A 24860-nucleotide genomic window follows, 5' to 3' on the forward strand; every position below is an offset into this window, starting at 1 on the left:
AGTGTCGGCGCCACCTGGAACGCAATTGGCAATGTGTCACCCTGTGACCCATGTCCCACAACATGAGCAACATGGACGTAAGGGGGAATCATTGACCCTACATTCATCCATACCTCCACACTTGCAAGATCAAAGACATGACACATGGGTATGGCAATGAATGTTTAATGCACATTCAATGGAGTGTTGTAGCTGGAGCAGTACAGGGCCATGCAAGCCCCACTTTGCATCGTTGGCCCATGGAGGGCCAGCCAGAGTCCTTCAGGGAATGACAAGTACATCAGAACGGAAGGAGTTCAGTCTGCAGTCAGATAGCTGTGTCATTGGTGACCAAACAGAATATGGCAGTCGAGGTCCAAGGTGAGTGTCGCAGAGTGCATCTGGGGACAGTGGAAGGTGATGCTGCAGAGGGCAGAACCAAGCAGAAACAGACCATATGGCGGAGATGCATGCTACTGCGTGCTTCTGACCACAGAGGCAGATTCATCCGCATCTTCGTCCTCTGCTGTTGCATGTTCCTCACATGTGGGTGGTGGTGTTCTGTCTCCAGCACTAGGTTGCAGTGACACCTCAGGGGCCGGAGGTGGAATGTCTGCCATACTGTGTGGCACTGACACATCAGGGGCCGGAGATGTGGATGGAGTGGTAGCAGCAGCATGCATCAGCGCCAGGCCTTGTGGCAGCAATGCCATGAGGATGGTCTTTAGGGCACTGAGGGACCCAGCTGCCTCTCATTGGTGTGCAGCCGTGGCAGCCGCTCTTTCTGCCCGCATCCGCCTCCTGTCCTCCATGAGCCTCCGCATAAATCCCAACTCCCGGGCGAGCTCGCTGGAGCCACTCTGACTGGACAGTCGTTCTTGTCTCAGAGTCAGGTCTCTGGCGATGTCAGCCATGGTTTGTTGGAGAGCATGGAGTGGACTGTGGGTGTCCGTTAGGGACTGTGAGTGGTCCCAGATGGGACTTAGACACCTATGTATGGCATCTAGTTTGGCTGCCATGCGGTCGAACCCCACCTGCACTTGTTCAGCCTGCTTCTCCTGGCACCCCAACACTTTTGCGGTAGTTATCACACATTCTTGAGAATATTCCCCATAGTGTTTTATAAAGCGTGAACATGACGATCACGGTATCAGAGAACACTGTACAAAGAGTGCTTATGAGGGTTGCAGTAGAGTAAAGACATCTGACACTAAGATAAGCTGTGCATAGATTTCGAAGTGCAAGGTATAAAGAAACCATACACAATATCAAACAGCATACATAAGATCATGAGGCCTTAGCAGAGCTCTACAGGGTTTTGAAGCTAGCTCAGCATTCCAGAAAAACCAAATGACAGAGGCCATTGACTGTAGAAATTAATTCTTCCCTGAGGTACACACAAGGATACAGGATCTTGAGTGTCAGAGGCAGTTGCTAGAACCTAATGTTTTGCCTGGAAGAAAAGAATGGACAGTTCAATATTTATGAATAAGTCCACACTAGCAACAGTGGCGGATGGTGACATTTGAAAGTGGTGGGCGTAAAATTTTAGTTGGAGTGTACCACGGCGAGCGAGCGCTGCGAGCGCGCCCTAACAACCCAAGGGGGGTTCAGCGGGGAATTTAAAATTAAATTAAAAGAAAACTTACCTGACCGGGTCCTGGGCCAGGGTCCTGCGTTGGCGCCTTCATCTTCTTCAAAAATGGAACAGCCGCGTCACTGGCTGCAACCCCTCTCAGCCAATACTGACGCTGCTCCAGCAGCGCCAGGATTGGCTTAGCAGGGATACTCACCGCCCACCCGCCCGCCCATTAGGAGACCGAGGGTTGAGGTGTTGATCAACCCTCACTCTCCTAATGAGCAGCCGCCAGCCAGAGCAAACATTAGTGCGCATAACTGGGCTGATTGGAAAAATTCTCCAACCTAAACCCAACATGTGCACTTGTGCTGCTGCTTTTTGTGCGCTCTGCACCACCTCCTAGTCTGACAATGCATGTCAGTCAGCATGATGCCGGACTGCCCACCCCCTTCAAACTCTGAAGGAGGTGGGTCGTCCGGCGTCATGCTGACTGACATGCATTGTCAGTTCAGACAGAGCCGCTGAGGGAGCTGCGGGCGCAGCTTGTGGGTCAACGCCCCAGCGCCCTAATAGACGCAGCGCCACTGACTAGGATGAAGTGTAATGCTTTGCCTCTTATTTTGGGCCTTTATTCGCCAGTTGCAAATAAACAGCTCCACTTGAACTCCAGTTCTTCTTACAGGAGAGACAATCAAAATATCTCAGTAAAACTATGGCAATAGAAAACTGATGTTTGTCAATACTCTGTTGTTAAATCGCAGAATAATTCAATCTAGTCCACCCATTATGATGACCTCATACAAGAGCGGGAAGTTTTCCTCCGAGCTTTAATGTTTGCCAATTTTATTCCATTCAATGGAATCATTCAGACCTAATCGATCTGCTTTCGGACGTTGGTGGATAGCCTGTTGTCCATAGCTGTTATATCCACATCAAGGTAGACTGCAGAGGTGTGACTAAAAGACCACGTGAACCGCAAGTAATTGTCTACCAGGTTTAACCAGGTGAGGAAAGTTAATAACAGGTCCTCTGATCCAGTCCAGATACAGAGGACATCGTCAATGTACCTCCTCCAAAGAGAAATATTCTCTTTGAAGGGGTTCGAGGCATGATGGATCACATTGTCCTCAAACTGGCCTACATAAATGCAAGCCAGACTCGGCGCAAATGTAGCCCCCATTGATGTCCCTGACACTTCGAGGTAAAGCTGGTTTCTGTATTCAAAAAAATTCCTTGTAAGATCGATGCACTGCAGAACAAAAGACTGTGGGGTGTTGTAGAACCACTCACGCGCCCCAAGAGCACGCGCTGCTGCCACCAGCGTTGCACCTTGGGGTATGCTGGTGTATAAAGATTCGATGTCGATGGTAACCAAGAATTGTTTCTTGGGGTCAAAATCCACTGTATTGAGAATATTCAATATATCCGTGGTATCTTGCACAAAGGAAGACTGTGTGATGACCGATTATCTCAAAAAGAAGTCCGCAATCTGGGGCAGAGGCTCCAATATGGATTGGATCTCCGACACAATTGGGCAACCCGGTAGTGGGACTTGCGGTTTGTGGATCTTCAGCAAGATGTAAAATGCCGGAACACGCGGTTTCTAGTTAATAAGAAAATCCGCTTCCTTCTATGTTATCCATTTCTTCTCCTTCGCACCCACCACCAGTGTCTTGATGATGTCTTGTAATTCAGGTGTGGGGTCACGCATTAGTGGTTGATAATTCGTGCACACCCCTAGGAGTCTCAAGACTTCTGCTTCATAATCTTGAGTGTTGAGAACAACCACTGCCCCACCTTTATCGGCTTGTTTAATCGTTATTAATTTATTTTCCTGAAGGGATTTCACAGCCATTCAATCACTTCTGCTCATGTTATGAGGTTGCAACTGATTCTGCTTTTGTTTCAAAGCCTCGATGTCGTGGAGAACACACTGTTCAAAGACAGCCACCTCTGGACCAATCGATGTACCGGGTGGGCAGAACCCCGAAGGTCGATGTAAATTAGTGGTGAAGACGGACGGTGCTTCTCTCTCCTTATCCATGAAAAATTTTGGAATTTAGATTTTTCTCATCATCTCAAAAATCTCAATAAGGCACTTAAAAGTGCCGTGTTGGGGAGTGGGGACAAATCCCAGTCCTTTATTTAGTACTTTCAATTCCTCCTGGGATAAGGTATTATTGGACAGATTAACAACAATATCATTAACAGATGGTTGAAAGTTGTTCCCCACCGCATGTGCATTATCAGTGGGCTCCATTACATGGGTGTTCTGCCTCTGCTGCGGGTGATGCGGGGAGAGCATGTCTGCCATGCGGGTTGGTGATTGGCCCTGCCCCTGCCTCTGCCCCTCTGAGCTCCAGCACCTCCTCCCCTGTTGCCCCTTTGGGTCTGGCGTAAAAAACACCTCAGAAGGGCACCTAGGTCTTCGTTGGTTCTATTTTGTGGTGTAAATCTCACCCTACTCTGATTTGATGTAGATGGTTGTTCAATAACTTCCTCCTCTTTACTACTGGTATTGTCAAACGTCCAATTGGATGGAGTCCGCTTAATCTGTCTATATCCACCCCTCTGAAAGTTCTGGTGATTAGACTGTTCAGTGTTAGTTTGGTAATATTTATCTTCAACATATGGGAACTCCCACTCATTTGAGAAGCGGTCTAAATTCAGTTTTAGACCCTTAATCTTCTGGTTTACCATATATGTTTTGTAGTCTGAGAGGTCACTTTGGATACGTGCCAGTTGTTCTTTGGCATCTGTAATCGTCTTGTCCCTCTTAATGGTTTCCTCAAGTTAAAGGATTTCCTTCAACAGTTCTTCACTCAGTCTCTTAGCGGTGTTTATAATTAATATCAACCAGTCCAGAGTGCACTTGTTAGCTATGTAGCTCCAGTCCACTCGGAACGGTTTGTTTTCCAAGAAGATCTTGGGTTCAATTCTCACTAACAAACTGGGTGGGCCGCTGCAGCTCGGAGGTATTCAATCATTAGCGCCCCATGAAGGGCTATCTGAATTTGACGCTTCTTTGTATTGGTTAACTTGTCCCACTCTTCCCTAGCTGTTGTATTGCTGGTTAGAGGTGCGCCGGGCAGGAGGGAGGTACCCGAGAGAATGAGTGCAATCTGCTCGTCAGAGAAGGCAAGGCAATTCCTGTCCATAGCAATGGCCCAGGCACTGGACCACATTATCTCGAGAGGAAAATCATAAGTAGCCTAAATCACAGACCTACCCTCCCCTTTTTTTCAGGAAATTTATTTACAGCTGGCACGATCATTCATCATAAAAACTCTTTTAAAATGCTCTCATGGCTGAGCCGCCGTACGAAACTCTTCAACACAAAAGGAGCACAAGGGGGAACGAGAAAGTCAGGCCGCCCCCCACTCTAACAATTATTTAACAGAAAAGGACCTGACTCAAAATGAACAACAAGCTTTATCTTCAAGACACTAGAGGGGTGTATAGCACCTTTTCAACAACTCCCTCGCCGGCACGACTCACTGCCACTAATCCGAGTGTCTATATGTTCAATTTGTAACCTAATGTCACTACACCACAGAAAGGAAAGAAACTTCCAAGAATGTTTGTGAAGAAAAAAGGTGAGGAGGGAGAGAAAGCACCTCACGGTAGTAACACCAAGTGGGGCTTGCTGGTTGGTACTCACTAGCACACCCACTTTTCATCATCAGTTGCTTTCTCCCCACAAAGAAAGTGTGTGTATTTCGTCGTGCAATCACAACACGGTCGTTACAACGCAGTGCCATTACAACGCAAGTCACTACAACGACTTGCGATAGATGGCACGCTGGACTTAGGAATAGTATGATTTACTATTCCAACTTCAGTGTATGCAGCACTAGGGAAGGTGTTGGAATAGTAAATCAAACTATTCCTTAGTCTAGAGGGCCATCTAGTGCAAGTCGTTGCAATGACTTGCGTAGTAATGGCACTGCGTTGTAACAACGTGGTCGTTGTAACAACCGCGTTCTGATTGCATCACGGTGTAAAAACCGCAATGTAACTTTTGTATCCCGTTTGGCAACAGAGAGGAAGATGATGGCCACACATCAGACTAAGTAGGGGAGCCAAGGATGTTGGAGGTCGGAGGCCACCAGCTCCTGCTTCTTCCTCAGCTGTGTCAGACTGCTTCTTCCCTGCTTCTCTCTCACCTACTAAGTAATAGTTTATTGTATTTTTTTAATTGAAACCATTACAAAAGTACTCTTAAAAATGTATACTTTTTATGACGAGTGAAGATAGAGGAAAGATATTAAAAAGAGAGAGAGAAAAAAAGAGACATTTTAAAAATATGTTTCTAAAACAAAAACACAAAAGTCTCATGTGTAAAGGCGCCTTGCTCTGCTTTTTCTGAAGCAGTTCGAATGGCTGTGCTAAAAGTTTTCGATTGTATGAGATGAAGTTCCTTTCTGCTGTTTATGCATTTGCAAGGAGCACAGCACTTCCTTGCTTAGTTTCTACTAGTGACAGAAATTTCACTAGTTTCCCATTTAGCTGCGGGTCCTTGGACTTGAGGCATGCGATCACAGCCTGTCTCCGAGTCGAATTCCTCGTTCGTTAAAGTGCGCCTTGAGTAAACCTATCCTTTCATCCTTTAGATTAGTACAGGTGCAGATTAGGTGTGTCATGTCCTTAGTACTGTTTCCACATAGCCTACATGTGCTGGCACATTTCCCCCTCTGCCATGGTGGGAGGTGAGGAGTAGCTGGCAGCATTCCTAGCCTGTATTTCAAGAATTGTTGTTTTGTCTTCCTGGAATACTCCAAATTAAAATATTCCTGAGCGCCAAGTGATTTGTAGCCACTGATTATCATCCAAGGGTGACTCCTACAGGCAAAAGCAACTTTGTCTTCTACAAGGGAGATTTTCTTTATTACTTTTTTTACTATTTGCTTGAAGACTGAATAGGTGGTTTGAGTTTCCCACTGGTCACATAGCCCGGTAGTGACCAGTGAATCTTCCAAGTACTGTCTGGCCGGCAAGTTGGATGTATTGCAAAGTTCTTGCCAGAGCTGGTAATTCAATGCGTTCAGGGGAGAGTTCCTAATTTTGCGGCAACAGGTTATATAGAAGCCTTGCCTTGCCAGAAGTTGTTTGGTTAGGCTGAACTCTAGCCAAATATGCGCTGGTGAGGTGTAAGTTGGAAGATTGAACATAACTCTATAGGCCCTGGCCAAGGTGCTGTCCAACAATTTTGTGTCCCTGCCCCTCAGTGCTTTACTGCCATCGGCAATGGTGGGGAGAATTGTGCTACCTAGAGGAGGGGGGGAGATTAGGGCCTGTGAGTTTTGTTTTTAACTGCTTTAATGTTATTGCTATTGCCATCCCCTTCCTTCAGTTTACCTCAAGGTGGTTTGCAAATTGACCGCCCTCGTCCATGGTTACCCCTAAGTATTTATAGGCAAGGCTATTTGCAATTGGTGTTTTTTCTAGGTACCAAGTATGGGACCGTCATTTGTCGTTTTTAATTGTCAGGGTTTTTGTTTTGTTTAGGTTCACCTCTGGGTGATTTTCCACAGCATACTCATGCATTTTGTTTAGTATGCGTTGCATGTTAACTTGGGTATGGCTTACCAGAACAACATCATCGGCGTACAAGATACTGGAAATGGTTTTGCCACCAAGTTGAGGGGCATACCTGTTGCAGGTTCCTAAAACTGATGTCATATCTGCCATTTACAAGTTAAACAATGTTGATGCGAGCACACAACCCTGTTTGAGCCCTTTGGAGGTTGATATGCGCCTCGAAATATGTCAGCCATTACCTAGTTTGACCTAGTTTGGCATGTAGCTAGTTCACGTGAGGGTGGCGCTTGCGAAACAGGAGCCTTAGCGCCACATGGCAGGTATTAGTTGACGTGTTTCATACTAATAATAATAATAATCGACATTTGTAAAGCGTGAACAATCACCCGTAAGGGTTTCTAGGTGCTGGGGGCCGTCAGGAAGATTAAGCCAGCTATTGCCCAGAGTTGCATGTTGCTGGGCTAATTGGCCGCCAGTGCCGGGGATCGAACCGTGATCCTCCGATTCCGGAGTCAGTCGCCCTGGCCACGGCGCCACACAACACAGGCTGGAACCCTTAGGATGTATACTTGCCTGTAATGTCAACTGGCTCCTCCTTTGTTGTGTCTTCTGAAGGTGTCCCTCAGTGTGATTGGGACCTTCCATTCCTCCTATGAAGCACAAGATACCTCTAATTGAGGTAAGTCAGAAAAGGGCTGTAAGGCATTGTTCGCCTAGATGCAATTGGTAAGGCGAACGATTTTCTAACTACATACCGGATTGTTCCCATATTATCAGATGTACCCAAGCATTTTCTAGTTTTTAGACTTTGGCAGTTCTTTTAAACTTTGTCAGTAATATCTTGTCTCAACCCTGACATCCATAATACCTCCTGTGATGAGGGGTGATGGTCTTACTGAAATAATTGGCAGTTACACGTCACCCGTTCCATGAGGACATTTTAATACACAACTGTTTTTGTATTAATTTCTGCACTCACTGTGATATACCGAGTTCTTATGTCACTTGTTTGTCTACCACCTTTGTTCCCTACTTTCTTAGGTGGATTTTCTTCCCCGGCGCCCGAGCAGGGGATACCGGCAGACATAATTAGGTCTTCCTCGAGTACCGAGGGGACCTAGCCCCGATAGGGGGTACATTGATTTTCCAAGGTCCTCAAGAAGTGCCGCCCAATGGTGGGGCTCAGATGGCACTAAACATGTTGACTACATGATGTTAGCGACCTTTCTCAACTAGTAGCTATCCTGGTACCTAAGGACCACAAGACAGCACCACAGTTTTTACCTAGTCTGGGGCCCATATCTGATTAAATTGATAGGTTGTGGGTTCCAGAGCCTATTTTAAGTCACCTTTCACACACTAGACCACTTAAACCGCCCACTTGCACTCATCATTTACAAGATCCCCAAAAAAGCAGCTACCAGGCCTTTCAGGCATTGCAGCGCTGGCCTGACGAGGACCGCCCAATGATGAGGCATGACACCCCAACAGGTGTGTGAGTGCATTAAGATCTGAACTACAGATCTTCTAGCGACACTCACTCCAGCCACATAGCACAACTACGTGTGTCTATCTGGCAGAGGAACTACTCCTTCTTTTTGATAATTATAGTTTTACCTGTATCCATAAGTTGGTGTGGAGCTATATTAGAAGGTTCAAGAGAGCTGATGAAATTCCTCAAAGCGCCAGTTTCCTCCGCAATCTTGCTCGATTAACATTATTGAAGGCTGCCTTGAAGTCGATGAAACAAAATTGAATCGCCTGTTTGGTCGATTTTGCCTTGTCGATGAGCAATGACATGGTTAATATGTTGGTTGAGGTTCCTGTATCTTTACAAAACCCTGTTTGATGAGGGAGGATTATTTCCTTCTTGTTTGCCCAGTCCTGGAGCTCTGTCTGTAAAGTACCAGCAAAGTATTTTGCCTCTATGTCTAGTAGTGCGATCAGATGATAATTTTTGGGTGAGGTTTTATCACCGGACTTATATATCGGGGAAATTATAGAGCCCTTCCATGAAGCTAGTAGGTGCCCGGACTGTCTGATGCTATGAAAGAGAGTCGCCAGAATTTCTGAGCAGTACTTCGGATCTTGTTTAAAAAGGGCTGGTGGAATCCCATTTGGCCCCAGGGCCCTTTCTCTCCTTCGTTTCAAAATTTGCTTCATAATAGTTGTTGTCCCAGTTCCTTTATCCTCTTCTTCTGGGGGCTAAAGGTACTGGGACAACAACTATTATGAAGCAAATTTCAAAAGTAAGGAGAGAAAGGGCTCTGGGGCCAAGCGGGATTCCACCAGCCCTTTCACCTCGAATTAGCAGCATGAAGAGTTTTGTGGGGCAGAGAAAAAGGCAGGGGCTAATGAGTTGGCAGGGCTGTTGTTTTTGCTCTCCCCCACCACACACAGGACCACAGCACTTACTGAGGAGCACCGTCTTTGTTGTAAGTCATAAGCTTGTTATCAGGCACTGGAAAGAGAAGGAAAGGGAATCCTCAAGGTGCCACAGGAGGTTCAAGAGAATGGAAGTTATTAAACCATTCTGTCACCACAGTGTAAAGTATTCCCTACCCTTTAAAGATGGTGAACAAAGAAGCCCCTCCCATTAAATGTCTTGGTGAAGAAGTAGCCATTTAGTATCTTGTTTGATTGACTACGAGGTAGCCAAATGGCTATATTATGGGATGCTGTGACTGAATTGGCCAATCAGAAGATTCAAACGCAAGCATTATTTAATGCTGTTTGTACAGTTCAGTCAAAATATGGAGCTCGGACATGAAGACAGACAGAGACTATGGGTGCGTGTGCATGTGTGCATGTATGCATGCATGTTTGATGACATTGGCAATATAGGTGCGTATTGCCATACTGCCCACATTATTCCTGCTAACTGTCCTTTCCTCTTCATTATTTATCCTAACCTTTAGTGTTAGTCCATAATTTCAAGAGCGTACAGTTCAAAAATGTTAATACTTCCAGCAGAGGGCATCAATGCTTATTAAAGAGTGAACAAATGCACTATAAAGTATGAACTGTAACCATTATATTCTAAATTAGGGTTTCCAAGGATATGTTCTGAATTTGCCAAATGTAAGACATTAGACTACAAGCTCAGTGTTGCACGCCATTATACTTGTGATGTTTATGCCATGACAAAACACTGCAGAACTGCCTGCTGGTTCTAATCCTGCAGTCTGTAGCAGATTTGCTATCGAGCAGTAGAATTCCTTATTTCTGAATTCCTTACCATGCAAGATGTCTGAGATAGGAGTTAAGGATGCTTGAAGACAGATTTTACCACAATTGTTGGATCCATAGAGGTGTTTTTTTTTTTAAAATAAAATGTATTTATGGATTTTTCGGTACAAAACATAGCACCACATTTAACAAGTACAACCTAAAACCAGGTGATCGAGGCATACCAGATTAAATACAGCTTTATGCAGCATTATCCCAGTGGCCAAAGTTGTAGCTCCCACACAGCGGCCTCCTACTGGTTTCCCAACCCTTGTGACACATTTTTTAACTTCTTGTTTGCCCCAGCGTGATCCACTCACCTCCTGCCGGGCATTTTCGGATCCTGGTCCCATGCTCAAGAGGCCATATCGTCTGTGGTCCTCTACGGGCTCCAAACCTTTTCATACATCTGTAGGCACCCCGGTGCATGGTATACCACTTTTTCGGCCCTCTTGCACCAATCCAAATTTGCTTCCCAGGCCCTCAGGGACAGGATCCTGTCTCACCCCCAAAGTCTGATCACATCTCTCCGGGCAACCACTAGAGCGTATTTACAGAATAAAAGTGTGTAACGGTCCAATGGTTGTTACCCCCTTGATGTCCAGGGCCACCAGCTCTGGCGTAAGTTCTATGATAAATATCCAAGATTTCAGATATTCGGTTGCCCAGTCCCCTTCCCAAAAAAAATGGATCTTGGGGTACCCCCATTAACATGTTGATCAGGGTACCCTGCTGTTGGCAGCCTCTTTGGCAGAGATCACCTTTGGACTTTCCCATACATTACAGCCGGGTCCTTGCCATGTATGCCTTATGTAGCTACTTCAGCTGAATTAGCTGGAACCCTGCCCGCATGCCCATCTCCCTCAAGTAAAGGCACGCCCTATCCCAGTCATCATCCTCCAGTGTACCTAGATCCTATTCCAACTTTTGTCCAGCAGGGGGAGGCTGTTGTGCAGAAGTGTGGATTATATCTGGGACACAGCATGTTTAGCTAATAGGGATCCTACCATCCTGCATTCCAATAATGACTCGTCTGGATCTCACGCAAGAGGTCTGCGTGTTCTCACAGCAAAAGCATTAATTGTTGATATTGGAGATACTAACTCCCTGTCAATTTGTACTGCTCTTGCAGCTTTGTGGACTGTATCATCCAGTAGTCCCACCACACATCCCCCACCTTAGAAATGCCCAGAAAGTCCAATTGTTTTGTAGTCCTCTATCTCTTGCAAACCTTGCAGGATGTCTGACTCCCATAAGGGGGTTTCCAAAGTCAACGTCCCTGTTCTGCCTGTCGTGCGGATGGCCTGGTGCCATGCAACAATCACTATTGCCGTCGATGTGAGCAGTGGCTTTAGCACCCTCCACCAATACAGATGTCAGATATAGAATTCTGGCTTCATCATTCGGCTGTCACCCACAAGGAGGGCTCCTGCTGAAGCAAAAAAGCCTAGTCATTCATCATGTGTAGTCATGTTGCCCAGCAGTAGAGCCTTAAGTCTGGGAGGGCGATTCTGCCCTCAAAATAGTTCTTGGTCAGAGTAGCCATAGATAGCCTCGGCGTTCCTCCCTGCCACAGCAGTCCCCTTGTCACCTCATCTAGTGAGCGAAAGGAACCCTCCGGGATATAAAAGGGAGTATTCTGTAAAACGTATAGACATTTTGGGAGCAAAATCATTTTGTAGAGGGCTGCTCTACACTTCAGGGAGAAAGGAAGACTCCTTCAATGCATTGCGTCCACTTGGTATGCCTCAAGGAGTCTGATCAAGTTTTCCCTCAAGAAAACAGTGTTTTTTTTTGTCACAAATAACCCCAAACACTTGAAACCCCCTGGCCCTGATTTGAATGGAATGTCCTGGGCCCATCTGCGAACCTGGTTAGACAGTGGCAATTCCACTGATTTAAGCTAGCTGATATGCAGTCCAGAATAGAATCAGAATATAACCAAGCTCACAAAAATATTCTCGGGATAGAACGGTCTGGATCTGCCACATAAAAGCAGGATGTCATTCGCATAAAGTGACACAACATCTTCCCACCTGGATCCCATTTGAAATGCCACAACAAAGCATTTTTACTTATCCATGCTGCAAGGAGTTCAATTGCAAGTACAAAAAGTAGGGGGGATAATGGGCATCCCCATCAGGCGCCTCTGCTAAGCCTGAATTCACCCGAGAATACCCCATTCACCTTTACTCTTGCAACCGGATCAGTGCAAAGCAGGTTCACACATGAAAGAAAGGTCGCGCCGAAACCCATACTACCCAGTATGGCCATCAGGTAGGGCCCCTGCAGAGTGTCAAACACCTTCCCGACATCAGGCGATAGCAGGATTGCTGATTCCTGCATCTGTTCTCTCCTTGCTAGACATTTAGTCATTTTCCTATAGAGGCATTTTTAACAGTTGGTTTAGTTTACAGAAGTATTAGTAGCTTGAAATATTATGATGTGTGTATTATTGGATGTTGCATCTGTCAACCTATCAATTACTATTTAAAAGAACATCATGAACATAAGCAGCATAAAAGTCACTATTATTTAATTTACAGAACGGAGGGTATTGTATGTCCTTTCACTTCATTCATTCTAAGATGGCTGCCTCTTGCTACTCAGTCACTTAGTTCTTCCTTTTAGTAGCATCCCATAAGTACTGCAAGACTGCGAATGTCCGAGGTTACTAAGGGACAGTGACCCTTCCACTGAGCAGACTGTGTTTTCTGCCTGTTAACAGGCATCCAAAGCTCTAGCGCATCTTCATGGTCACTATGATAAAGGGTCCTGAGGAGTTTTGCAGTACTGCAACAAACTTTATTGACAGTTGATTGTTCCTCTTGCTGCCTGTATGTAGGGTTCAGGTGCAGATTATCTCAGACAGGGAAAGCTAATCATTAACTCTACTATCACTTCCAAGCTTTTCAGAGACAGCAATACAGTGCCATTTCATGGATACTGAACCAACTGGCATCTTAGTGCCACAAACCTGAACAACCTTTGAGGTCAGAGCTGAATATTTCAATCATGATTGCTTCCTGCACAACAGAGTCAGAAAACAATCAAATTGAAAGTCTCTTCCTCCTTTCTCTCCTTCTTGCTTTTCTCTTGCTCGAGGGCAAAGTCTGATGATGTAAAATGAGCCGTGGTCCTCAAAAATGAGTGCCTGTGCCCCCCACCTGCACCTTCCAACACAAGTTAATCGCTTGACATACTAGTACAGAAGGGCTGGTGTAAGTGATTGGTTTTTGGTTTACATGTAGTTCAGAAAGTACCATTGCCATATTATGCATAAGTGGTTGAGGATTCTTTCTTTAACCGTGCTGAACATATAGATGCACCTTCAAGTAACACAACAAACATAATAATGTCCTTGTTTGTCGGTAGTTTTTTTTGTAGCACACAGTCAGATGGTGGAGGAATTATGCTCACGGAGTCTGATACACAAAGACCAAGGAAGGTAGGATTACCCCAGGGTCTGGAGAAAGTGACAAACTTTTATTGGACTCAAATACAATCACAGTAGTACTCCTGGAAATGGACGCCAGTCATACATAAAAGGTAGTCATCTGCTCCAAACCTAGAGTAATCCTACAAGAATAAAGTTCACTGTGGTGTTGTTAACCAGATTTCTAGACATAAATTTGCCATTCTGAAAACGTCCACCATGGTTGAGTCAGAAATCTTAACTATCTTATGAACGCTGAATTTATTATAGAGTTTGGCTCTTTATATAAAACATTGAATAGGAACACAATGAAAACCCAAAGAAAAGATAATGCAATGGTGGCACTGTATTTCCTGTTTTTATGCATGTTATTTATCCTATTGTGTATCTCTTAATGGTCTTTAAAACCGAATAAAGATTATTAAATTGAAAACTTCCACCATACATGCGGATTGTCTGCTTTTCCAGCTCTTGCTTTTGCCAACCCAGATTCTGTGCTTCAGAACTGAAATTTGTTTGTCATAAGTCAATTGTGTTTTCAAGACCTAAATTGAACTTATGTTTGTTTATTGGGCCCACAGTAGGGTAACATTCAAAAAGCAAGATAAGCACAATAATAAAAAAAATTATAAAAACAAATTAAAGACTGTACTGCCACTGTTGGCTGTAATCTGTGCATGCCATGAACTAGGCATATATCTCTCCTGGTTGCTCCAATGCAACCTTTATCCTAAGTTTCTGTATTCAGTGCAAACCAAGTGTTGTTTTTTTCTAGCCCCATAGGGTAGCAAACTATAACATTCGTATAATGACAACCGATAATACACAATAAATCACAGGACATGCCTACAGAGTCATGGTGCCCCCACCTACCCTCTTAAACCAACTGTGTTCTTTATTAAGAGGGCAGGCAATAAATGTACAAAGAGATATGCAATCTGCCATTTAACCTATCTAATCAAAGATTAATGTATCACATCTAAAAATTAACGTATCTAATTTAAGATTAATGTATGTAATCTAAGATTAAGACCTTCCATTTAAAGAGTCTAATCTAAGATTACAAACGTTGAAGCACAATAAACCTCCTTTATAATAACCGTATCTGGCATGATTCTCTTGTAGTTCATCCCTACAGTTCCCACCGTTGTCCCACGATTAGACTCTTCAAAGCAGCATTAACTCTTTAACTACAATTAATGACTTGCTTTCGGGATGACTTTAATAAAGTCCTGTACTATGGATCGCTCCACTGCCTCTCTCATCTCCCTCACCAATCCATCCACAATATTACATATCTTCTATCACATCTTCTGCATCCTGCACAGGCATAGGTTGGTGGCTTTGTTGTCATCAAATACTTCTACAAGAGACCTGCAGAGCATCTCACAGCTTCCATTTAATGCACACTGCTTGCGCTCTGTTTCTCACTTTTATTCCCAACATTACACTCTTAATGACTGAAGCCCAATACAGAATAAGAGCACTGCTCTGGTCGCTTACACATAACAGCACAATGCCTCCCATATATACCTCGCTGCAATATTACACCCCTCCAACCATGTAATTTCCTACTGTGTAGTATGACAGCCATCCGGTAATGTGCCCTTCGTGACTCGTCAGCACTATGAAGCGAAATACAAACGCCATCCCAATTACAATGATGAGATTGCTAGTAACACAAACAGGAGAGCAGAGAATAATGACACCCATCATCAGCAAGTTCTACAGTTTCTAGAAAGTGGAGCTTTATTTTCTGATCTCAAAATAGAGCCACAATTTAGGAATGTCCAGCACAAAAATAAACAGTAATGTGTAGTTTTGCAGAAACCTGCCTGGGGATTAACCATTTAAAATGTGGTGAGCTATGTTCAATGACTGAGGGGTATGCACAAACCCCAACAAATAGTCAAGCAACATTTGTTGCAAATATGTCCTGGTCTAGAATACAACAACAAGGCTGAGTTGGGCAGCACTTGTACACAAAGTATGAGATCCTCAGCCCGAGCAATGCCAAGGATCATTTTTGGTAAATGGGGGAATATGGTGTGTTTGCAAGAGATCTGCAAGTAGTTCTACAGTTTGCCGCAACCTGCTGCCAACAACCACCTCACATGCTGCCCACCTTTAATAGTAATCCTGCCACCGGCCTGCTTCCATCCTGACTACTTTCAGTAGAAAACATAACAAGAAGGTCCACTTACCAAGCAGGTCAGCCCCTTCGTCCACATCTCCGATGACCTCAGAGCCGGCCGTGGACAATTCATGATACAAGGAGTCTGTGTTGATGCCAAAAGCCTTGTTTACAATTCCCTGAGTTGGACTGTTATTAAGAGAAAGCAGAAAAAAGGGAAAAGCTGGAACTCTTTCAGTCTGCAGGTAATCAATCCTTTGGGGACAGTCTCCCAAAACTGATATTACCATTCTTTTAGAACATGTTGATTAAACACAAACGTAGTGGGTCTTTCTAGCATACTGCCATGAAATCCAAATCAGCACAGGCTCTACTTAAACTTAGAAATACTGTATACTTTGAGAGCAGAATGCCACTGTGGTGTCAGTTTTTCAGGGCACTAACTCTACCAGCTTAAAATCTAGACCACCCAAATCGAGCATCTAAACCTTAGATGAGCCAACCATTTTCCACTGAGCGCAGCGATGTCAGTTTGATTTCTCGTGCAATTTTCTCTGTGATTACTGACATTATTGTACTAGGTCTAGGCACACTCATGCCCTGCATGTCTTCAATGGCACAGATCCACCTTTATAGAACCCATCTTGGTTCAACTCAACTTTTACTACAGCCCTACTGAAAAAGGAATGTTTAATTACTGTTGTCCCTTACTGTGTAAGTCTTTATATTCATTCCACACTCAAAAGGACCAATTGCACTTTTCTTACACTCTATCACAGCCACATTGCCTTCTGGTGCTTCATTCTCTGGTCTCTGCTCATCCTTCCGTGTACCCAAGCAGGTTCTAACTAAAAGTTAAATGAAGCCTCACTGGGTCTGGATCAAGCCATTATGCTCTATTCTTAGAATAATTCAACCTTTACAGAATACATCTGGAACCAAATGACTCCCTTGAAAAGCCCTGCAATTGGACTGAGTAGCAGGCTAACTGAGGTGTGTTCAGTTTGCTGCTTTAGGTGGCATTGTCTATCAGCATCACATTTGTGATCAGTTCAACCTCACGCTGTGCTTTCATACTCTCTTACTCACCACCACACCAATCTGAATTTCTATTTATAAATCACAGAAGCACTTAAAACAAAAGTTACATACCTGTGAAATTGTTTCCCTAGTTGTATTATCCAGAATACAGTCATGGCTTAATAGAAACTGATTTATATTCAAGTGGTGAGTTGATAAAGTTCGTTAGACCGTTGCAAGTAAATTACTTAGGTCTATGAATGTTAAGGACATTTTAAGTAATTTATGGTCTGTGGGGTCAGAGAATATCAAAATGTCAACCCAGTAGATTCATTTCAATAGTCATTTGGAAGCGAGGTCAGAATAAATTTCAATCTCTGAGATATAGAAGAAAGTGGCTCGAACTCTATGGAAGGTAGAGAGACAAATAAAACAGGAATATCATTTCTTCTCTAGCATGATCCCCCCCATAGAGTAATATCATTGTAAATTGGAACTTAAATGTTATAGCGACCTATGATAAATGCAGGATGAAGAGAGGGGAGAGAACATGTAAAGAGATTACAGAAAATGTATTTAGCCTTGTGACAATCAATGAAGACTGTAATGTTGACATTAAGTGAGAACAGTCTGTCATACAGCTGCTTAAGGGTATTTTCCATGGAAGGCAATGATAGTTTTATTTCTCGTACAATTTTCTCTGTGATTACTGGGTAACAACAGCTTTTGCAAGTGGCTATTTGTCAGGAGTTAGCAAGCATAAAGGCAGCCTTGGCAGACTGAAAATGGTGAGAAAAATCGCCCTATGCTCACCTAAGCACTATTTAACTTTTTAGACACCAGACTGCAACAACATCCCACCTAAACTTGGTCATAGACTAATTTCAATAATACTTTCTATGGGCAATCTGGTGTTATCTGAGAAAATGCCTGTTTGTCTCCAGTGTCTTCTTTCTAAAACACCAAAGTTCTATTGCGCAAATAGCCATTGTTAAATATGCAGAAGTCAACAATAATGATTTTCTGATAAACAGGAAGAGAAAAGGCTTAGAACACTGAAGAATAATATCTTTAAATGCCTCTAAATGATTTAGATGTTATTCAGAAGTTTGAGTACATCCTGCATTGAACTGGGGCCAAAGTTTCAAAAGGTTGGCATTACAAATATTACAACTGTGCCTATGTTGAAAACAACAAATTAGTGCTTCGGTGGGCAGTGTTTTAGATTAATAGCCCAGAAATCATGCATTTGCAAGTAAAATAATATATTGTTTGTTGTATTTTCCTGCTGCCATTAATCAACCACACAATAAGTGGTTGATGTTATGGAGTGTAATGTTCTATGCAACCTTTGAGGAATACACACACAGACATCCAAGCCATATATTACTGTTTTCAGACCTTTGAAGAATTTTCTAGAGTAAATGATCTGATCAGGAACCAGAAATATACTTGTTGTGTATATACAATACAACTAGGAATATAATAGCTTGTCTGCTTTTAGGAATTTATTGAAGTGAAAAGAGTATAGAAAACTCTATTGTCTCTAAGAACACGGCAGGATTTCCTGTTAGACTATAAAATATGGAATTTGTGTAACAATCCTGATTTTAGGAGTCAGGTGTTGACTGAAATCGAGTTAAGCACAGCATTCATCTTAAAATGTTGAGTTTGTCCTATATGCACTTAGCACTTTATATAACGTTTCTATATTGTATGTAGAGCAACCCTTGGCACCCTATATGGCCGTTAGGAACAAAATTTCTGTAGCTTACCCCGTTTGGAGTATACTTTTTTAGCACTTTGTACTCTATAAAACCTTTTGCACTTAAAAATGTATTATAGGGAAAGAAACGTGAAGTTTTGTGTTTTAATATGTTTGCCCGTTTGCACTTTGAATTTTTATCTTGAGGACTAACATGTGTTATTTTAATTTATGAGCTCGTTTAACTGCACTTTGCACTTTATATCAAATTTGTACTGTATGCTTAGCAAAGCTTTAGCATCATAAGATGGATCATAGGAAAAGATAATTGTAGTTTTGTATTTTAAAACTGTCTGCGCATTTGCATTTTTGAATCCTGCTCACTAAGTTCCTTTTTCGCATGGATTGTTATGAGTTGGCTACCCAGCTAAAGGATGGCCTCTTTTTAAAATGAAATGTAGTTTTGAATGTAATGTTTACTTTTATGACATTAAGTTGTCGAATAAAGTATTCTTGACTGACTTGAGATGTAGAACTCTGAGGCAGAAGTGGTATAATATAAAAATCATGTGAGTTTTATTCCCTTCTAAACCCTAAACTATGCAGCGTTAGGAGTGTGTGTGTGTGTGTGTGTGTGTGTGTGTAAATATGTACACTAAAAAAACAAAGATTAAAGTGGTGAAGTCACACAAGACCTAACTTTTAAAACAGAAATATGCTGAAATTTGCCAATTATAGTTCTGTGAGCTAACTATAACTTGCACCCCCCTGTCATGCACTGCTTATGACCTCACATATTACATCACTCATGACATAGTAAATGACATAATTGATGAAATCACAGAGGTGCTAAAAGTTCTAGAAACTGCCACCCCAGTGATTCTTTTTATCAGGTGTTTGTTTGTTAAGCGCGACTACTCACCCGTGAGGGTCTCAAGGCGCTGGGTGAGGGGGTTTTCGCAGGTTCCAGTCCATCAAGGAGGAGGTCTGTCGAAGAGCCAGGTTTTGAGGTTGCTTGTGAAGCGGGGAGAGATGTTGTCTGTCTGAGGTGGAGAGGGAGAGCGTTCCAGGCTCTGGCCGCGAGAAAGGAGAAGAAGCGGCCACCTGATCTGGCCTTTCTGGTGCGGGGGACAACAGCGTATGAGAGCTGGGCTGATCGTAGGGTCCTTTGGGGTGCGTGGAATTTGAGTCGGCTGTTCAGGTATGCTGGTCCGGTGTCGTAGAGGGCCTTGTGAGCATGGGTGAGCATCTTGAAGGTGACTCTAGCTTCGATGGGGAGCCAGTGAAATGTGTGTAGGTGCTGGGAGATGTGGCAGTGTCTTGGCAGGTTGAGGACCAGTCTTGCGGCGGAGTTTTGGATGTTCTGTAGCTTGCAGGTGAGGTTTTTGTTTATTCCGGCATAGAGTGCATTGACGTAGTCGAGCCTGCTGGTGACCAGGGCTTGAGTGATGGTCTTTCTGTGTTCAAGGGGGACCCATTTGAAGGTCTTATGTAGGAGGCGGAGGGTGTGGAATCAGGAGGACGAGACGGAATTGATCATGTGGTCCATTTTGAGCTCTGAGTCCAGAATGATTCCCAGGTTCCGTGCGTGGTTCGTGGGGGTGGGTGGGCTTCCGAGGATGGGCGGCCACCAGGTGTCGTTCCAGGCATCGGGGTTTGGGCCCATGATGAGTACTTCCATTTTGTTGGTGTTTAGTTGTAGGCAGCTCTCAGGCCTTGGTTGCTATAGTGATGCAGAAATAGATGTAATGATAATAATGCCATCATCTTCTGATGGTGCACCTGTGATAGGTCTGGTGGATAAGGTGCTTGGTGTCTCTGTGTGTCCAGTTTTGTCTGAGGCTGTTTCTAAAGGCTGTGAGCTTATGTGGTTTGAGTAGTGTTACCTACGTCTCTAATCCAGTACTTAATGAACTGTGGGTCACAACCCGCTGGTGGTTCATGAGCCGATTTATGATGGGTCAGAGGTCTGAGCAAGAAATAAAGATGACCTTAAATTCTCTGTTTATCCTGTCACATTTCTGATGCTTTAACAACAGAGGTCAAATGTCAGGCTATGTCTTCTGACAAGTTCTCTTAACCCCTTCGCCGCGGCACGAATTCCGCCGTGGCGCTGGGGGGGTTCGGGGTCAGCGCGGCGCCGCCATGCTTGTGACGGAACCACTCCGTCATGAGCCACGGGCGCGCTGTGCTCATGACGGAGTGGTTCCGTCACGACTCCGCCCACTCACATTATTCGCCCACACAGGCGGGGAATCAGCGCCGCGTGGGCGGAGCGGCCGCAACGGCCGCAGCATGACGGAACCACTCCGTCATAAGCACGCAAGGGGTTAACATGGGATAGGTGTTTACTTTTCTTCCTCTGACTGCAAAGTAAGAGGAGTTTTTAAAGTGAATTATGTGGCAGTCTTAGGAAGTCGTTTTCTTGTAACACCCACATTTTTTTAATACATTTATATTATAGGTATGCGTTCAGTAAGTTGGAAAGCAAAAATGAAGTACAGTTTTTTTGCAATTCTGAAGTGTGCTGGGAAGAGAGATTTTAAAAGGATCAAAACAAATAGAGCTACTTTAAATGGTGATGCACAAATGATAAATATTCACACAAACCCCATTTCCACACATTATCACTTGAGTCCTGTTGCTATACGGTTTTATTAATAAAACTGTATGTCTGTCTGTGCAAAGTTAATGGCCATTTCAATGAAAATGTGCTGTTTGTAAATGACGTTGCGCTACTATACAATGTTTTAGTTACATTCAAAAACCACCCCTCCTCATGTCCATTAAAGGGAGGGGGGTTGCAAACATTTGTTCTAAAAAGTGGGTTGTGGTTCTAAAACAGTGTCTCTCAAACTTTTGACTTCTGGGATCTCCACTTAATTATTACTGGAACCCAGGGACCCCCACGAGTCATTAATGGAAGCCAGGGACCACAGACTGAGCCTAAGTCAATGATTTTAACTGCAAAACAATGCACAAAAAATTGTGAAAAAGCATTCATCAAACAAATACACAAATGAAGACACATATTTAATTGGCAAACACATATAAATATATATACATTTTTTAATTTTAAGAAAGGTTGGAGGTTTTCTAAATTTAGTTGAGGTCACTCACCGTCCATACATTATTCTGTTTGATGCACCTGCACTGCTCCCACAAATCAATCTGAGGATACTAATAAAAACATGTGACCTTCAATTTCAAATTCCTTTATATTCAAGAAGGCTTTGTGGATACTCAGGGATCCCCAGACCACAGTTTGGGAACCACTGTTCTGAACCGTTCTAAAACGTTTTGGAACCACTGCTTTCATTTATATATCTTTTGTGTCCCTAGGTTCCACAGTACCACAGTAGCACCCATAGAGGCAATGACAGAGTCCTGCACTACTCCTGCACGGCCTTCACTTCCTTTTCCATGTCCTGCGGGAGTGACAAGTGTGCAAAATGGTTTTTTTTAAATTGTGTCTACTATGAAGGGGTAATTTTATTTTACATTTGAGCCTAGAGGTTTGCTCACAGGCACAAACAACCAACATCTTTTGGAGTTTTTAGTAAAATGTGTGCATTTTTAGGTGTCATGGTGCCGTGGGACCTGAATATGTACAGTGGTATCTGTGACCTGCAGTGAAAACACATCTCATTGTCTGATGTCATTGAATTGATACTTAGAACAAACATAAATTCCCTTTTGTGCAAGCTTTTAGTAGAGTAAACTTGGTAAGGCAACTATTAATGCTTCCCAAACAAAATCTAATTAATACAGATCTTTCAAAAGGGCTACTAACCAAGGATAAATATGTCTTCACCTCCATGGTAGTTTGTATGATAACATAATCTCATAGCATTGATACCTTTATTTCTTCTACCTCTCTCCAATGGTTAATGCCCTACTGAGATTTTTAATCCCCCAGTGTTTCCCCCTTATTAATCTGATGGGGCAATGTGTACAATTCAGGTCTGTAAATAGAAATCTACTTAATATGCCTCAACCAGTCAATTTTGTGCCACATGTCAAAATGAATGCAGTCCTTCATTATTTCCCTGTAGCGAATGGCTTGTTTGTAACCCCAAATTGACAACCACAGAAGAACTGGGCTATCCTGATATAATCTTCAACATAACTAAGGCCTAGCTCCTCATGAAAATAAAGAGGACGACAGAGTGGTAGGCCTATTAGGCGCCTGCAAAATACATTTTCTTCAATTTTCAAGCTTTGAGTTTCACAATAGCCCCAAATGGTTGCCCCACGTGTCAAAATAGGCAAACATTTGTGTTTGTATATTTCTATTAAAGCCAAAATTGCTTTATTTCAACTATATTAGAGAGAGAATTTATATGTATTTTAACATTTACACATTATAATTATATTGATTATAATTATGTTATAACTAAGCCTACTCACAAGCAGTCACTGTGCAACATAAGGAAATCTACAGGGGCATCTATGACATGGTGAAAAGCGCAATACCGGTGGGGGGTGAGATAATGGGCCACCTGTGGATCGAACGTATTAAAATTAATATGTAAATGGAGGGAAGGGGGAGAAGTTCAAGGGATATATGTGAGAAGGCAAAAAAGTAGATATTGTTGCCCAGCGCCTTCCAGGTCATAACTGGCCCAAACAGAACTAATGCCATAGAAGGATATTGTTAAACCTCTCTGCCCATTGCCTAGACGCTGGGTCTAAACCCAGGATGAAACAGGTGCACTACAGATGGGAGGTGTCTAGCACTGGCCTAGTGCCATGAACTCAGTGTCCAGTGGGCAACTGGGTCATTCCACAAAACCTGCTCCCAGAAAGGAAGACAAGGAAAGGCACAACGGGCAGATGGGAAAACCCAAAACTTGTAAGAAACAAATGAAATGTGTGTTCTTAAGTCTACCGTTTTAGACTGTGATGGAATGACTCCAAGTCTGGTTTTGTTGAAGAGAACACTTTTGATTTGTAGAAATGTGTTGTGTCTTCGTGATGAGTCTAAACATATTGTTGTAATTAAAATGCTGTAGATGTTGTAATCGTGAATTGAAATTCTTTCATATCATTTCATATTTTGTAACTATGAAAGAATTGTTTACATTAAACAAATGGGATATTAGTTACTATTGTGCTCGTGTTTCAATGTTTATAGAAGTAATCTAGCTGAAGAGAAAGCAAATGTTCGATCACAATGAAATAGATCACAGTCAATGAACTAAGGAGACTGCTAAAGAAGTAAAACATTAAAAACTCACAGAAAATAATTGTCTAAGAGAATGTCAAAGAAAATTACAAAGCAATGATAGAAAACTTTCGAGGAATGACTGCAGAAACAAAGACATTATATAATCCCGAAGAGGGGATGGGATTTCACTGTGTAGAGCACCATGGACCTCATATCTAATCATTGACATTTGATTGCTGTAAGCTAACAACAGTTTCAACTATGTCTTAGGTGACTTATATAAAGGATCAAAGCACTCTTGAAAGAGATTTACTATGCACTCTCCGGGTCAACGTAATGTCTCCTGCCCACTATTTCAGATTATCGCTGCCTCTCATTGTGTCCTTTGAAGGTCAACTCATCATCTGTGGCATACTCACTGCGAGAGTTGGAGCCTCAATCCAACTGCACTGGAGATTACTTATCTTTTTGTTCTCCTCAGCACAAAGTACCCCAGCTGAAACAACCCTTTCATTGCACACCACTCAGTGAGTGAGATATATAGGGCCTCATGTAGGTAGCATACCAGTTACCACTTCTAAAATACCGAACGATACCGAATCGGTATTTTAGAAGTGGTAACTGGTATGTAGGTAATGAGTCGGTATTTTTTACCGAATCGTTACTAGTCGGTAATTACCGAATCGGTATTTACCGAATCGGTAATGAGGCATACCTTCCCATTGATGGGAAGGTATGCCTCATTACCGAATCGGTAAATACCGATTCGGTAATGGGGGGAACACATACAAGGGTGGCAGGGTGTCACATTGACACCCTGTTGCACCCCTGATTCGGCCATGTGTGCACATGTGGCACACATACATGCCCTAAGGGCATGTATGTATGCCACATTGCACACTGCTACGCGCGTAAAAATGCATTTACACATACATTCATTATTTACCACCAACTATAAGTTGGTGGTAAATACCGACTCTTAAACACACACACACACTCCCCCTACATCTCGATTTTGCTTTCGGAATTTACCGAATCGGTAAAATTACCGATTCTGAAAAGTTACCG

At 43.2% G+C, this 24860-nt stretch overlaps 1 protein-coding gene across 3 annotated transcripts in view; it reads right to left on the reverse strand.

Annotated features, from left to right (window-relative positions):
* The window catches only part of MAPK8IP3 (mitogen-activated protein kinase 8 interacting protein 3), a 597532-nt gene that overhangs the window by 293904 nt on the left and 278768 nt on the right, over positions 1-24860 (reverse strand). For all 3 annotated transcript variants that reach the window (XM_085628367.1, XM_085628364.1, XM_085628366.1), the window contains one exon: positions 15968-16086. In XM_085628367.1, coding sequence (XP_085484493.1) covers positions 15968-16086 — 119 coding nt within the window. The remainder of the gene's footprint in view (positions 1-15967; positions 16087-24860) is intronic.

Source organism: Triturus cristatus, chromosome 10 (assembly GCF_964204655.1).
Source record: "Triturus cristatus chromosome 10, aTriCri1.1, whole genome shotgun sequence".
Classification (NCBI taxonomy): Eukaryota; Metazoa; Chordata; class Amphibia; order Caudata; family Salamandridae; genus Triturus; species Triturus cristatus.